The 17,521-nt window shown below is 44.3% G+C and overlaps 1 protein-coding gene across 4 annotated transcripts; it reads left to right on the forward strand.

The window, feature by feature from the left end:
• The first annotated feature begins 501 nt into the window (after window positions 1-501).
• Window positions 502-16,967, forward strand: LOC311312077 (ubiquitin-conjugating enzyme E2 E1-like). Of its 4 annotated transcripts, XM_084441942.1 has the most exons (7): window positions 502-549; window positions 1,259-1,439; window positions 3,465-3,515; window positions 4,328-4,460; window positions 15,526-15,673; window positions 16,079-16,158; window positions 16,809-16,946. In XM_084441942.1, the coding sequence occupies exons 2-6, from the start codon at window positions 1,288-1,290 to the stop codon at window positions 16,123-16,125; spliced, it is 531 nt and encodes a 176-aa protein (XP_084298068.1). In that variant the 5' UTR covers window positions 502-549; window positions 1,259-1,287; the 3' UTR covers window positions 16,126-16,158; window positions 16,809-16,946. The 4 variants fall into 4 exon arrangements, with proteins under 4 accessions (XP_084298068.1, XP_084298066.1, XP_084298069.1 ...); XM_084441940.1 differs by lacking the exon at window positions 16,079-16,158 and having other exon boundaries at window positions 16,809-16,967; XM_084441943.1 differs by lacking the exon at window positions 16,809-16,946 and having other exon boundaries at window positions 16,021-16,137.
• The last annotated feature ends 554 nt before the right edge of the window (window positions 16,968-17,521 follow it).

A 17,521-nucleotide genomic window follows, 5' to 3' on the forward strand; every position in this document is an offset into this window, starting at 1 on the left:
AAGTGGTTCAGAGCGCATTCAGCGCGCAGGAATTGGAGCTGCGAGCTTTCCTCCGCCTCGTGCAAGCGAGGAGACGCTCGTCTGCACCTGTTGTCCCCTATATGTGCACTGGCGTGGTACATTGAGCATCATAGCTGTGGTCAGGACTACCTCCCAACTGTTGTAGTCTGTTATGGCTCTAGTAAGATGGGTTCGCCGCTACTTTGTCCGTTACTATCTCTTAAATATGTCATCCGCCTCCCTGGCCTCATCTGTGCTGGGGACAGCTGCGGGCGGGGAGTGTGCGGCGGGGATAGGACTCGGTGAATGACGGTCCGTCTCCGGCCCTTAGTGGTTATGAGGTTGAGGACTGGGTACTGTTACTGTGTGTGTCCGTTCCTCCCTCCATGATCCTTTTACATGTTTTCACAGTCAAATCACAAAAAGTAGGCTGCATTTCTTTTGCATGGCCTTTATTTTGAAATTCCTGACAAGAAGGCTACCGGATATGAGTTGAGGCTAGGGTTCGAGCTCGGCAGGCAGCGGTGGAGATACAAACACAAAGAGGGGGTAAGATCAACCAATTAGACAGATACTGTCAGTTCATGTTGAATTCATATAGTATTTAAGCACCTTAAGTGCTTATTCGAGTATATAAACCAGTGACGTGCAAGGGAAATGGCTCAACAAAGCTCTGTCTCAAAAGGTAGTCGATAAGAGAAAAGCTGTCTAGGTCGCGCTAGCCCCTATTAGCTAGCTAGCATCATAGCTTATCATAATAATCAATGGTAGCTTGGCTAGCGTTGCGGGAGTTTGCTTAACGTGTGGTATGGCCTCCCATTCTCAATCTTGAATGGTTATTTAGTCAGCCGAACAGTTTTTCAGCTAGCTAGTCTAACAGTTAGCCAACGTGCAGCCTTATCTAAACCTGCTTTAGCTTCCAGCGAAGAAGGCCATACTGGATGGCAGAGTAGCCTGTTGGTGTGAAAACCGTGTTCTGTTGTTGATCATGGCGTTGAGCAGTTAGTTGAGCCCCTAAGTGAGATCATGCATTGACCAGAAGAAAAAAAACAACAACGTTGGTCCAGTCTTTATTGGAAAATGTCACGGTTAGTTGTAGCTAGCTAGCTAACTTTACAACCATTTTGCTCACCATTTTCTAAATAACTAAATTGTAACAAACAGTTAGTTGATGTAATGACATTTAAGTCCTAGTCTCTAGCCAGGCCCTGTGACCCCTGACCTCATTGCCCTCACATTGTTTTATCACATCTTTTAGGTTCCTGCTCATCTCCTGCTTGAAGCGGTATGTCGGATGAGGATTCCCGTGCCAGCACCAGCTCTTCATCATCCTCCTCTTCCTCCAGTCAGAACAAACAGAGGGACACGCCGTGCAAGAAGCGGGAGAGCAAAGCCAGTATGAGCAAGACCTCCAAGCTGCTCTCCACCAGCGCCAAGAGGTAGGCTAACACAGCTGGTAGTCTAACACAGCTGGTAGTCTAACACAGCTGGTAGGCTAACACAGCTGGTAGGCTAACACACAGCTGGTAGGCTAACACACAGCTGGTAGGCTAACACACAGCTGGTAGGCTAACACACAGCTGGTAGGCTAACACAGCTGGTAGGCTAACACACAGCTGGTAGGCTAACACAGCTGGTAGGCTAACACACAGCTGGTAGGCTCTCTTTTCTGAAGTGACATTTTTGATTTATCTCAAGGTGGTCAAGGTGGGCTTAGTTCTTCTGCAGGATTCTAGTTCACCAAAATACAGCGGTAGCACTGTCCTTGCACTTTTATTCATTATAAATAATTTCTGTTATTTTCAAATGAAATCAACCTTTATTTGTATAGCGCATTTCATAGACAGGCAATATGTATTATGAGTAAACAGCTCATCTGGAATCAATATCACAATATCCATCTGTGAAGAGGTGTGGAGGGTCAGTGATCTGGGGCCTCATCTATAAAGCTCTCGTATGCACAAAAGAATGCCTACGCCACTCCTGAGAAAACTTCGGGATTTATTAAAAAAAAACTTGACGGGAGAATGGCGGAGAATGTGCTCACCTCCAAGCACACTCTGACCCATGCGTACGCACATTTCTGGACAAATGAGAAACTGCGATCCTAATGGCAGAAAGGTGAAACCCGAGAAACGCTTTGAAATTTACACCATTGTGAACAATAAATATATTTGATATTGCAAAATAACCCATCAAATATGTTGCACAGTCGAACCGGGAATTATAATCAATTGGATCTGTCATCGCTAAACAATTTATTCATTTATTTATTCTCATAATAAATAATTCCTGTATTTATTTATTTTCATAAATAATTCCTTTATTTATTTATTCTCATGAATAATTCCTGAATTATTTATTTATTGTCATAAATAATCATGTGGACAGCGTAGGCTATGTGCCCAAAGCAATCACTAGCTATAATTCAAATAGCCTACTGTTGTGAATGACTTGTGAACGGCCTTCATATTTACACTCTGACGGTGTGCCGCTATGTGTTGTTTGGCGTCCACTTTTATATCGGACCGCTCCTCTGAACTAGCGCGATTTACCGTGCCTGTAATGTGCTGCCACTCAGACGCCTTTCTGGCATTAGTGATGCCCACACTGTGTCCACCAAACAACCCTTTCTGCCTGGTTTACACCTCCTCTATTAGGACCTGTATTTCACCCTTTCTGTCTGGTTTACACCTCCTCTATTAGGACCTGTATTTCACACTTTCTGTCTGGTTTACACCTCCTCTATTAGGATCTGTATTTCACCCTTTCTGTCTGGTTTACACCTCCTCTATTAGGACCTGTATTTCACACTCTGCCTGGTTTACACCTCCTCTATTAGGACTTGTATTTCACACACTGTCTGGTTTACACCTCTATTAGGACCTGTATTTCACCCTTTCTGTCTGGTTTACACCTCCTCTATTAGGACCTGTATTTCACCCTTTCTGTCTGGTTTACACCTCCTCTATTAGGATCTGTATTTCACCCTTTCTGTCTGGTTTACACCTCCTCTATTAGGACCTGTATTTCACACACTGTCTGGTTTACACCTCTATTAGGACCTGTATTTCACACTGTCTGGTTTACACCTCCTCTATTAGGACCTGTATTTCACACTCTGTGAAGTTCCTCTTTTTTCCCTTTGCTGCCAAGTTTGCCGTCATGTTAGATTTGGGCTGTATCGATTTCTGGGAATTGGAGGAGTTTCACTGGCCGTTTATAGACATTTATGGGCGTTAAGAGAGTGGGACAACACGCATGCTCACGTGCGCCAAGTTTAGAGTTGATTGAGATTTATAATGGGGAACCGGCGTGGGATGTGCGTTATGTCTTAGTTATAAATGGGAAAATCGTTGTGTGTACCTTTTGGAACTTGCTAATGTACGCAACCCTTAGTAGGCGAATCCTGAGCAAGGTTTTCTAAATGAGGTCCCTGATCCGAATGTGTTTGTGTCACACAGGATTCAGAAAGAGCTGGCAGACATCACCCTGGACCCTCCGCCAAACTGCAGGTTGGTTTTGTTCCAAGTCATCTTCACCATTAAAGCATATTGTCGTTTACCTTGAACTGACACATCTTGGTTACCATGAATGAATTTGAAAATGCACACAGAAGCCCAATTAAAGGCTTAGTTAGGCCGCAATTATCAGGTATTGCGTTGTTGAGGAATACACACAATAAACTCCGAGACGGTTTTCCATTGTGGTCCTCATCTGTTGCAGCAATGGTCGGAACAGGCTGACCTCAGCAAAGTACACAATACACTTAAGACATTCTAATACATTAGCCTACATATTACAGTAATACATTCTCCAAATAAACACTTAAGACACTAAAAACACTGCATAAAACTCATACATTCCCTGATAATCTATAGTGTGTTATTTGACTAGAAATGAGCCTATGGTGTGAATATGGAAACATGCAAAGATCTGATTTCTTTATTTCATCATGTTTTCTGATGGATAATGGATGATGTATTTACATGCATCTGTGCCTCTCTGCCAGGGTCCACCTATATGTAAAACATTCAGTATTGTGCATCAAATCACTATATGATGTCACAAAATGTTTAAAATCAATAGTCTTGTGGTGACTCCCTAGAGAAAGTGGACCACAATTTCAGCATGTAACAAGGGTGTGGGCTGCACGGCTAAGAACCAGTAAGGATCATGATGTAGGGACCACATACACCCTCCACACACACCTACCTCAGTCCTCCAAAACCAAGGGTAGACTACTTCACCTTTTACTGCTCTGTCTCCGGGGACGCGTGATGAGAACATCCTGTCCATCTTGTCACCTAAACTTTTCTTGTCCCAGCGCCGGTCCCAAAGGAGACAACATCTATGAGTGGAGGTCGACCATCCTGGGACCACCAGGCTCTGTTTACGAGGGAGGGGTCTTCTTCCTGGACATCGCCTTCACACCAGACTACCCCTTCAAACCACCCAAAGTACTTCTTCATCTGTCTAATATTTATCTTCACTCAGCAAAAATAATTTCTAGTAACCCATTTAATGGATGATCATATTCAATGTTTGTCTTGTGACTACATCTGGTGATTTCATCCTATATGTTGGTTATCTTTTTATCATATCACTACAATACCTGGCAGCCTTCAGATGAATCATTTGCGTCAGTATTCTCAGCTAGTTTGTGCTGTACTGACTGAAGCAGCTCACTGGGGCTGTAGTCTGGCTCACAGGATGGAGGCGTTTAAGATGAGCCTTTCATTGGCGCTGCTCAATTCCAGCAGCGCCAATCAGATTCAATCCCCCCAACACTTATTTAGCCAGGGCACTGTCATGCCAAAATGTGTCCAGGCTGCCATGATAACATTTTGTGGCCATCTTTGTTGTTGCTAGCTAACTTGTCACTGATGTCAGTGAACATATAATATCAATGTTTGTAATAAATTTGAATTGAAAATGCATCTATTGAATTGAAAATCTCATCCACAAATGTTAGCAAATTGAGAGCTAGTTAATGTTGAGAGCTGGTCTAGACCTCAGACCTTTTACCTGGACACTATTTAGCATCCTGGACACATTTGGACAAGACGGCACCATTGAAAAAAGCACCGCCCAAGACTAGTTAAAAGCAATAGAGCGTTTTCCCCCCTATCCCAGAATGATAATGGGTTGCAGCCAGACCTTTCTCCAGCGCTAGAACAGCGCTAAAACAGAAGTGTGCAAATGGGTCTGCCTATGTGTAGTCTCGTGATGCCAGACTTTCGAGATCTCCACCACCGAAAGTCTGGAGATATGCCAATAGACCTTTCAGATCTGTCAATCATGCAGAGAATAATAACCAATAAGGTTTCCTGATTTCTTAAGACCACGCCTCTGAAGTCCCACAAACAAAGCTTGTCCCGCATTGTGTTCATAGATTAGATGTCAGTTTGAAGAAAATGGTTCGTAAAACATACAGAAAACCGGCCTGCAAGCTGCTGTAGCATGATGTTATAAGAAAACAAGCTGCACAATACTCCACACCTCCCTCCACACATCAGTTTACAGCAACACAGACACAAAAAGCTACGAAGCTAGTAACGTTAGGTGCTTGAAGTCCATCCATCTTCATCCGCTTATCTGGGGTCAGGTCGCGGAGGCAGATGCTCCAGTAGGGGGCCCCAGACATCCCTTTCCCTAGCAGCATCAACCAGCTCTGCCTGGGGAATCTTTAGCCGCTCACAGCCCAGTGCGGAGATGTAGTCCCGCCACCTAGTCCTGGGTCTACCCCGCGGCCTCCTCCCAGCCGGACACGCCTGGAACACCTCCCTAGGGAGGCGCCCAGGAGGCATCCTCACTAGATGCCCGAACCACCTCAACTGGCTCCTTTCGACGCAAAGGAGCAGCGGCTCTACTCCTCTCCCGGATGACTGAACTTCTCACCCGATCTCTCAGGGAGACCCCAGCCACCCTCCGGAGAAAACTCATTTCGGACGCTTGTATCCGTGATCTCGTTCTTTCGGTCATGAGTCCATGACCATAGGTGAAGGTGGGGACGAAGATAGACCGGTAGATCGAGAGCTTTGCCTTTTGGCTCAGCTCTCTTTTCGTCACAACAGTGCGGTAAAGCGACTGCAGAACCGCACCAGCTGCTCCGATTCTCCGGCCAAACTTCCTCTCCATGGTTCCCTCACTCGTGAACAAGACCCCCAGATACTTGAACTCCTTCACTTGGGGTAAGGACTAATTTCCTACTCGGAGCGGACGGGCCACCGGTTTCCTGCTGAGAACCATGGCCTCAGATTTAGAAGTGCTTATTCTCATCCCAGCCGCTTCACACTCAGTTGCGAACCTATCCAGAGAGTGCTGGAGGTCGCAGGCAGCTGATGCCTTCAGGACCACATCATCTGCAAAAAGCAGCGACGTGATCCCCAGCTCACCGAACTGCAAACCCACCTCCCCAAGGCTACGCCTCGATATCCTGTCCATGAAAATCACAAACAGGATTGGTGACAAAGCGCAGCCCTGGCGGAGGCCAACCCCCACCGGAAAGGAAGACGACTGACTGCCGAGGACCCGGACACAGCTCTCGCTCTGGGTGTACAGGGATTGGATGGCCCTAAGTAGGGACCCCCTCACCCCATACTCCCGCATAACCCTCCACAAGACCTCTCGAGGGACCCGGTTGTAAGCCTTCTCCAAGTCCACAAAACACATGTAGACAGGTTGGGCAAACTCCCAAGCCCCCTCCAAGATCCTTGCGAGAGTGAAGAGCTGGTCGGTTCCACGACCAGGACGAAATCCACATTGTTCCTCTTCGATCTGAGGTTCGACTATCGGCCGGACCCTCCTTTCCAGCACCTTGGAGTAAACTTTCCCTGGGAAGCTGAGTAATGTGATGCCTCTATAATTCGCACACACCCTCTGGTCCCCTTTTTTGAATATTGGGACCACCACCCCAGTCTGCCACTCCTTCGGCACTGACCCAGACTTCCACGCAATGTTACAGAGGCGTGTCAACCAAGACAGCTCCTCTACACCCAGCGCCTTCAGCATTTCTGGACGGATCTCATCAGTCCCTGGGGCTCGGCCACTGTGGAGTTGTTTGACTACCTCAGTGACCTCCTCCAAGGAAATTGACGACCCCCCATCATCTTCCGGCTCTGCCTCGATTGTAGAGGGTGGATTAGTCGGGTTCAGGAGTTCCTCAAAGTGCTCCTTCCAATGCTCAACAACCTCCTCAGTTGAGGTCAGCAGTGTCCCCTCCTTGCTGTATACAGCTTGGATGGTCCCCCGCTTTCCCTTCCTGAGGTGTCTGATGGTCTTCCAGAAACACTTTGGTGCCGACCGAAAGTCCTTCTCCATGGTTTCTCCGAACTCCTCCCACACCCGCTGCTTTGCCTTGGTCACGGCCGAAGCCGCAGGCCTCCGGGCCAGTCGATACCCTGCAACTGTTTCTGGGGTCTCCCGGGCTAACATATCCCGGAAGGCCTCCTTCTTCAGTCGGACGGCTTCCCTGACCACCGCTGTCCACCGCTGTGTCCGAGGGTTACCGCCCCTTGAGGTACCTATGGCCCTCAGGCCACAGCTCCCAGCCGCAGCTTCAGCAATGGAGGCTTTGAACACCGACCACTCATGCTTGATGTCCCCAACCTCCACAGGGATGCCAGAGAAGCTCCGCCGGAGGTGGCAATTGAAATCTCTCCGGACAGGCTCTTCCTCCAGACGTTCCCAGTTCACCCTCACTACACACTTGGGTTTTCCAGGTCTGTCCAGAAGCTTCCCCCGCCATCAAAACCAGCTCACCACCAGATGGTGATCAGTGGACAGCTCTGCCCCTCTCTTTACCCGAGTGTCCAAAACACATGGCCTCAGATCAGATGATACGATAACGAAATCGATCATCGACCTTCGGCCTAAGGTGTTCTGATGCCAGGTGTACTTGTGGGCATCCTTGTGTTCGAACATGGTGTTTGTTATGGACAAACCGTGACTAGCACAGAAGTCCAACAACAAAACACCACTCGGGTTCAGATCGTGGTGGCCATGCCTCCCAATCACGCCCCTCCAAGTTTCTCCATCATTGCCTACGTGTGCATTGAAGTCCCCCAGTAGGACAGTGGAGTCCCCTGCAGGAGCCCCAAAAGGACTCCACTCAGGGTCTGCAGGAAGGCCAAGTACTCTGAACTGCTGTTCGGTGCATAAGCACAAACCACAGTCAGAGTCCCCCCCCCCCCCCCCCACAGTCCTAAGGCGCAGGGAGGCAATCCTCTCGTCCACTGGGGTGAACTCCAGCACAGAGGCGCTCAGCTGGGGGCTAGCTAGTATAGCCACACCTGCCTTACGCCTCATACCGTGAGCAACTCCGGAGAAGAACAGGGTCCAACCCCTATCCAGAAGTTTGGTTCCGGCGCCGGTGCTGTGCGTGGAGGTTAGCCCCACCAGGTGTAATTGGTATTGCTCCACCTCCCTCACAAGCTCCGGCTCCTTCCCCCCCAGCGAGGTCACGTTCCATGTCCCCAGAGCCAGCCTTTGCCGCCCGGGTCCGGTCCGTCGGTGCCCCCCGCCTTCACCGCCACCTAGTTGGCTGCTCACCCGACCCCGACAATTCCTCCCGCGGGTGGTGGGTCCACGGGACGATGGAGGAGGAGATGGTGCTTCCACGTTGCTTATTCGGGCTGGGCCCGGCCGGGCTCCGTGGTAAGCCCGGCCACCAGGCGCTCGCGGGCGGGCCCTCCGTCTGGGCCTGGCTCCAGACGAGGGCCCCGGCTTCCTCTGGGCCGGGTCTCTCTTCCTTTTGGTTGTTTCGTCATCAGGGGATTTTACCTGTAACCCCAGGTAGGGGGGCTAGGGGGTACTACCACTTGCCCAAGGTGGACCCCCAGACTAGTGAAGGGAAGGAGGCGTCTTACTTCTCCATTCTAGTTTTGCAACTAGCTACTGCCACTAGGTGCTTGATGTACAGTAGCTAATTAGCCTGTTGCTAGTAGTTATCAGATCATTCTTACAGGCTTATTTTCTAAGAATGGGTGCCACTAAATTACCCACCCTGCTTTACATGTGCAGTTAGACTTCACGATTTTGTCCTGATGAATTTCAATCTGGATTTTGTGAGGCGTCTGTGCTTTCCGCATAGACCAACACCTAGCATGAACTCGTTGTTCTCACCTGCTCCGTCCGAAATCCAAATCTCATAGATATAGCCTTGTGTAAAATAGTTTAGGCCTTTCTGTAGAGCTCTCTTAGACAAAGTAGTGGCATTTGGCAAATAGCATACAGCAATATTGTCAGGAATCCTTGAGAGAATCATCAGGTATGTGCTGTTCTTTGGACATTTTATCAACTTGCTCCAAAGCTTGTGGGGCATAGCAACAGTAACTAGGGGGGCGGAACTTGCCACCTGAATAGGAAAGGTCTAACAACAATCTGGGTTAGAATGAGCGCCTGCTACCATTCAGAATCACTCCCCTCCAATAGAGGGAAAGACCCGCCTTCTGGAAACTAGAAAGGGTGCTCAGAGAGCACAGGGCTCCGCCCATTAATGCATTTTGTTGGTGTAATCGAGTTGAAATGGTTAAACTCACTCCTCAGTATAAATATAGCACACTTGTACCATTGAAGAGTAAGCTTTTTGGTGGTGTAACTGATTGTGGTGTTTATGAGAGGTGGTCATGTATGAACACAACTGAACATACTTGTGTAGTTGTGTATTTTTCAGCCATTATAGACAATAATATAAGCCATAAGTTACAAAACTATATACAGAAATGAAGTCCAGTGTTCATTCCTCTGGGGTGTAAAAAGGACGGTCACTAGCCCAGTGTCCATTAGGGTTGTGCTGGGAGCCCACTATTTGTATTTGACAGCTAATTATTCGTATTCGGAAGTGGGCGTAGCTTAAACCGGAAGTCGGTTCAAAACGGTTTAAACTGAGGGGAAATGTCATTTCTTTAGCCTAATATTAATTGGCATTGCAATTGCTGTGCTTTCAATGCATCAGAATTGCTGTATATATATATTATTTTTATTATTATTATCATTAATTATGAAGTATAATTCCTCATCATCCTGTATGTTTTTATTTTAAACTATGAAGTGTCAGAACCCCACCACCACCCTTAACTGGGGGACATTCTACATTTAGTTAGAAACTGAAAAACATTTTTCTAAATCAAAATATAAGTCCTCATAGCAACTTTGCTAGAACAGCTATAGTAGCTCTATTTCTCCCGTGTCATAATATCTAATATATTATCTGCAACCATGTGACACAGGCAGTGTGGTGTACTAGTAATGGTTTTCACAAACCCAGCAATAAACATGTATTTACAAATATAATTGAAAAGTAGGGCTGTAACGATTATTACATAATCGTCAAACTGCGATAATTCTTTCTGACCGCGATTGTTTTTTATGAAAAGAAAAAAAAATATATATATATATATATTAGGCCTACATTATCTGGCAAAAATTTGTCAGAACCCGGAACCCACCCACCCTCACTCACTCCCTCTGTGTCTGTCTTTCTCTCTCTCTCTCTCTCTCTCTCAAACACACACACTCTCACTCAAATCAATTATTTTTCTGACAATTAAGGGGAGACACCCCAGGTGAATAGGAAAAAAAAATCCTTAATAGGTATCACCATCAAACTCCCCTGGTTTGTTAGGTACATTAAGGAGCATCTTTTTTGTATTACAAGTTTTCTGAAATCTTATGGATTAATATGCAAATTATGCATTATATGCGCTAAATATGCGCTAATTTGCATAATGTCGGGACACCAATTTTTTAAATTGGTTCAAGCCAGATTCAAAATTTTGTTCATTTTGTTCTCATATCCCTATTCAAAACTTTGTCCAAACGGGATTTTGATATCTCTTTTCTTCACTTCAGAAATCAGAAAATACTGTCAACAGTCATAAAAAGACCAATTTTCGCCATGTTTTAGGGATTAACTGTTATATAAATCAGGCTATGAATGAAATTTAAAAAATCCCCCTTGGCCAAACCCTTCAGAATATGGATTGGAACAAAACTGGAAAGTTAGGTGTATGTAGGTGCTAATCAAGTGGTGGGTTTTGATGTCCCAAAGATGAGAAATAACTCATTTTGAGAAAACGGGCTTTGAAAATTTGTATTGTAAAAAAACATACATTTGCATTGGAAACCAATATTTACAAACACAATATCCAATCACATCATTAGTAACAACATAACACAACATCTGAAAACACATAGAAACTGAAATCTGAATAACACAGCATGTTGTGGATTCAGAATAGTCCAGGAGTAGACATTTTGTATAGGGAAGCAAGACCTGTTTAGTTGGAAGCCCACTCACCACGTCAAGGTACAGCCCATGAGTGGGATGTTAGTAAGACGAGACTAGAGACGAGACAATGTTAGTAGGGAAGAGAACATTCCCTTTTAGAAAGCTTGTATTATTTTGTTAAACAGATCATGGACAAAGATAGACACATTTGACGAGGACATGCATGAGAAAACAGATTATCTAACTTTTTGTGTTTTTTTTAAGCGTTTTACATGGAGAAAACATGAATGAATGAATGAACATGAAAAGTAAGCTGATTCATAAATACACAGGACAATATGTGGTAAACAATGCAGAGTAAACACCAATAGAAGCTAAATATAGATTGCCAAACAAACAAGTGATATAACCATTGTCAAAAGCAACACCATAGGAGACATCAAGCTACGCCGTCATAGGTCTACAGAGTCACTCTTCAGATGGCCCCACACTAGCTATCCACAAAACTGTTCTAGGCAGCTGGTTTGTAGAACCCACTCAGCTGCAGTCCACAAAACTGTCCTAAAACCACAATATGTTCCTGGTGCGCATGGGGTTGTCATCAGTGAAGCAGACTACCCCATATTGCCGCCTTCATGTTGTCCACTGAACGCTGGTTATTGAGAATTATTGTAATAATTCTCAATAACTAATAATTTTGTAACATTTTGCATTTATTGGCAGTCAGCTTACCTACCTCTGGGTCTACACTGCATATGCCTGCCTAATCTGCTCTCTGCTTCTGTGAAAGGACTCCAGACCTCTCTCTATTTCAGCAACTGAAATTAAAACAGTTTATTTGGTCAGTTTATGGATGCATGTAGAAATGCCACAGGTAGAGAGAGGGAGACTACTGTGCATATGTATAGGCTTCTGATATTGGCTAGAGAGAGAGAGAGAAAGAGGGAACACGTTTCAATAGCCTACCTGTCACCCTCTTGTCATGTTTCTGATACGTTTTCAGATGAATCCCTGGGATCCCTAACACTTTACTAATATTTTGGAGAGCTGCATACCCCAACCCTAACTCGTGCGCTAAGAGGACCATCCTCACATTGACATCAAATGCAACATCATTCCTAGTTGTATCATGAAGCCGAGTCGATGTGTAGACACTTTTGCGATAGCCATTTCTCACAAAGACTGCACTGTAAGAGCAAAGTACTACAGAACCCACTATTCTGAGGATCTATGTTAATTTTAAGACCAGTCCCTGCACAATTAGGACAAATCAACCCAGTTATCAGCTCATTCAAACGCGCCGCATCTCTCTGCTGCTCACTGGACATGCTAAGGCTAGCCTCATCTCCCTGCTGCTCACTGGACATGCTAGCACCAGCTAATGACAAATTGCGCGAATAGGCACATTTTGTCTCATAAATGTAAACCTTTCCATTTAGTTTCTCTTGTTTTCTGTTCAACCTTGCGGGCAAACACTGTTGTCGTTGTTGTTTATTACGTTTAGAACGCTTTACAGACGGCATTGTTTGGATTAGATATCAGGAAGTGGAAACGTGTCACATGATGCGCTGAACCAATCACGTTCTCAGAAATCAACAACAGCCAATGAGATTTCACGTTTAGCATCAAACCCGCCTTTGTATTTCCACGATTGGTTGCTGATACAAATGAAACTATCAGGTTTGGTTGCGATAACATTGCGCTCGAGAGAGAGAGATCTTTCCAATGATACCTGGCATGAGGGGGTCCAAAAGACGGCCGCGGTCTGGTTCGTTTCGAAAAAATGCTAAATTTTGGTGATTTTAGGAAGAATCTACAGACGCAAACAGACTAAATGAAGTAAAATAAACATCTAAATGCGTATTTTTGATGTTTTATTTCCACTAGTATGAAAGAAGACATGTTATGGAAGCAAACTAGTACAAAATCTCAAATTTGACCAGGGCGTTGAAAAACGATGTTTTCACCTACCGTGTCTCCCCTTAATCGTTAAGCAAAATTCATAATCGTTACAGCCCTATTGAAAAGAAACATTTTACACTCAAAACAATAAACTAAACTCTAAACTAATACATGCCTATGTTGTAGGTTTTGTGTTAGTTTGGACCCAAATGACTGGACTCAGGGAGGCGGAAAAAGGTGAAACACAAATTTGCATTTGCACAGCAAATATGACATAAAGCCAAATTAAATGTAGCCTAGGCTATAGGCTAATAAGCGAGGAAAATTACGCATAATTGTAGGCCTATAGCCTACTCAAGTTTCAACAGTGCTTAAACCATGGGTAAGTAGGGTATTGTAGTGAAATTCTTTTTTTTTATTTTTTTATCTGTTTAAATAGTTTATTATTGTTATATCAGAGATAAGGACTTTGATTATAGCCTATCCTAGGCCTACACTAGACTACTCTGTTGTGCTGGTAACTGAACGACATGGATCAAACATTTGATCAGTTGTTTCAGTTGTTAAAATATACTTTCATAATTATTTCATATTTCAAAATCGCCAGATATTATATAGGCTAGTGAGAGGTAGGGCTGGGTGCGCCTCTGTCTCTCTCTCTCTCTCTCTCTCTCTCTCTCCCTCTCTCTCCCTCCCTTGTCGTGTCATGTCAACAAGCAGACAGCACGTGCGCGTATCGCTCGCTCATACAGTATTTGACTGTTCTCCCCCCTCCCGAATATTCGTACGAGTGAGTGAACATATTCATATGTATAGAAACATGCGGAAGTTTACACACGTATGTGCTGCGACTAAATAGTTCTATGCTAAATATTTTGAAAAAGCCTTTCCAGATTAACTAGAATCTTACTTTATGGCGAATTATATGTCAGAACACCAACTAACACCTTGGTGAGCTTCTTGTCTTTGAAATCGAGAGTTTAACATGTTTTTGAAAGATATTTCACGGTGCCCACCCACATCGTATGACCTAAACGGTGGTAGAGCAATTATCAGACTTTCTCAAAAGTGCTAGTTTTGTCAACTTTTTGATCTGAACCATTGTATATGATCATAAGTAACCTTAAAACAGGGCTAAACATGCATTTTCCCTTTACTGCTCCTTTAAGAGATGCATGAGGTTTGACAATATGGTGACGCCTTGTTTCCAGTAGGACTGTGTTTACATGCACCAATTTTTTTATTTATTTAATTTAACATTTATTTAACCAGGCAAGCATTTAAAAACAAGTTCTTATTTAGAAAGGCGGCCTGGCAAAAAGCAAAAGCCTCTTGAGGGAAAGGGGTTAGGGGGCTGAAAAATAAAACAAGATTAAATATAAGACAGTTGAAGAAAAACAGCATACATTGACACATCACAACACATATATAAAACAACATGCAACACTACAATGAGCAATCACCAGCACAGACATACAGCAGCAGCAAATCATCAGCAAACATGCAAGATAGTTAAAGAAAGCACACATTTAAGCATCACAACACAAATGTAGTATAACATGCAGCATACAATTACACAGAACACAACACAGAGCATCACACAGGCATGGTAAAACAGGCATAACACAGAAGAAGAGTAGCAACACAAGTGGAATGAATGGCAAAACATTCAGGGACACAACAGGGAGGATGTTATATGGTGGAAAAGCATTTACACGAATCGGCGAGAGTGAGTGAGATGGCATACCACCTAAATTAGGAAGGGCCGCCTTAAAGACGTTGGATTGGTTCTGCAATGCAGTTTTTTTTTTACTCTCAAACTGTTTCCACCCACTTTTGAGCCAAAAATCAGGATACTGAGCGCAGCGTTCAGAGACAGACTTGTGAGTCTAGCCTGTGTGAGACTACTGTTGATTAACTCGTGAGTCTAGCCTGTGTGAGACTACTGTTGATTGAGTCGTGAGTCTAGCCTGTGTGAGACTACTGTTGATTGAGTCGTGAGTCTACCCTGTGTGAGACTACTGTTGATTGAGTCGTGAGTCTAGCCTGTGTGAGACTACTGTTGATTGACTCGTGAGTCTACCCTGTGTGAGACTACTGTTGATTGACTCGTGAGTCTAGCCTGTGTGAGGCTACTGTTGATAAGATAAAGGGATTCCCTTCTTATCACAGTGTAATACCTATACATTTCCACCAGAGGGCACTTGACTCCTCTGCCTAAAAGTGTCCTCATGATCAGACTGATCTGTGGTTAGATGTGAGGATTTGTATTCATGTTAGAGTATTAGTGCTTATTTTTGTCAGATGTGTATATAGGCCAGTTTCTACATTTATTTGGGGCCTTGGTTAATAGAATATGCCCACTGTTTTCCTTGTTCTTGTCATGCCAGGTGACATTTCGTACGAGGATCTACCACTGCAACATCAACAGTCAGGGAGTGATCTGTCTGGACATCCTGAAGGACAACTGGAGTCCTGCCCTCACCATCTCCAAGGTGCTGCTGTCCATCTGCTCTCTGCTGACCGACTGCAACCCAGGTGAGGTCTCAACATCTACACTGATTCACTTCCTGTTAGCGGCGTTTACGTTTACAATCGGATTTAATTCAATCCGATTTAAGATTTTGCAGCATCTTGTTTACACCGGATGTGATCTGATACGTTGTGGTGTTTATATGTGCCAGCGCATGATCAGAGGAGCTGTGTGACATGCGCACGCACGCAGGAGGGAGGGAGTTACTATGGTTATGGAAACTCAAGTCAAAACTTTAATAATGGATATCTATCATCTGTTATTTTGATGCTTTTAATCAAGCAACAGACAATTGACTCTCCTACTGGACATTTTGTGGACTTGTTTAAATTTTGTATTTTCCTGCCGTTAGGTGTCTAGTAATGTTCAGTTCTGTGTTTGGATTAAAAACAAACTCCACTGTGATCCAGTTCTGCTTGGAAGCAATTTGCCTGCCATAGACGTACGTCCCCTTTGAAGGAGAGCATGCGCAGAAAGAACACAGCCAAGAGTAATCCGTTTAATTGTTTACAGGATACTTGATGTATTTATGAAAAGGTTTAAACTACCCCTCTGCAACCAATTGAAATTGTAATCGGTTTGGGCCTGTTTATTCAGATTGAGCTGTTTATATGGAGCATTTTTATTGGGTTTGGGCTTTTAAACCTGCTCTAATCGGATTATTAGGCTCCATGTATGTCCCTTGACCTGTCAATTGATACTAGGAGATGGCTATTTCCCCTGGGCTCATGGAAGTAATTAACTACATACTGCTCAGTTATATACACACCAATGTGAAGCACATGGAACAGTTTTTCTTTATAGCTTTACTTATGAACTGGCTTTAAAACGTTAAACAATAAAACAAATTTTAACCGTGTATAACTTTACGCAAAATGTGAATTGACTGCTCTAACTCGAGTGTGTTTCAACAAAACGCAAAGTGAATTTTTTACGCAAGGTTAATGCATAAAAATTCAATGGCAGGAGGCAAAGGGGTGAAGTTAATCACGGCGACATTGTGAGTGATGCAAAATGAGTGAAACACGACAATGTCATAGCTTGTTGAACTTCTCATGGAGCAAACGAAAAGGGCCAGCTGCCCGATCACATCTAGTATCATCCCTGTGTATCTGATGCATGTCCTCTGTCCCCATCTAGCTGACCCCCTGGTTGGAAGTATTGCTACCCAGTACACCACAAACAGAGCAGAGCACGACAGGACCGCCCGACAGTGGACAAAGCGCTATGCCACGTAGACCAGGAGAGAATGGCCGTCTAGGGTGGCGGGTCTAGCCGGGTGGGACTCTGGGTGGGAGGGTCATTTTATTTCTATTTCAGGTTTTTAGTACTTTATTGTCTGGTGTATTGTTTGCTTCCTGATTAAGTTATCTCAGCAAATATGGAAATAAAGATAAACAATCAAAGAAATGTCTGTAATGTATTTATTCATGCCATTCTTCTCAGTGAGACACTGCAACAACAACAACAACAACAACAAAAAGCTATCTTAGGAGCTAGGAACAGAAGTACCATTAATATGGTACCAACTATAACAATATTAAAGTCAGATCTGTCTCCAAATGTAGTTATAAACATGCAGATTGTATTTGTTTTAAGGACATTGCTGAATATAGAAGCACATACTGGTAGCCAGATATCAGACAGAATTGTCAACTCGTTACGCTCCGTTGAGAATCAGTCTACTTTGGAGTGGGAGGATTGGAATGTCTGGACCCAGGCTAACATACCTGTACATTTGATCATTGATGTGTGTACTAATCTAGAATGTGGGTAAATAAGCTATTTATTTGAAGTCGTTGCAAAGACAAGAAATTACCAAAACCGTTTGTCTCACTTGAACTGATCAGTCA

The sequence above is a fragment of the Borostomias antarcticus genome (genome assembly GCF_949987555.1).
Source record: "Borostomias antarcticus genome assembly, chromosome: 8".
Lineage (NCBI taxonomy): Eukaryota > Metazoa > Chordata > Actinopteri > Stomiiformes > Stomiidae > Borostomias > Borostomias antarcticus.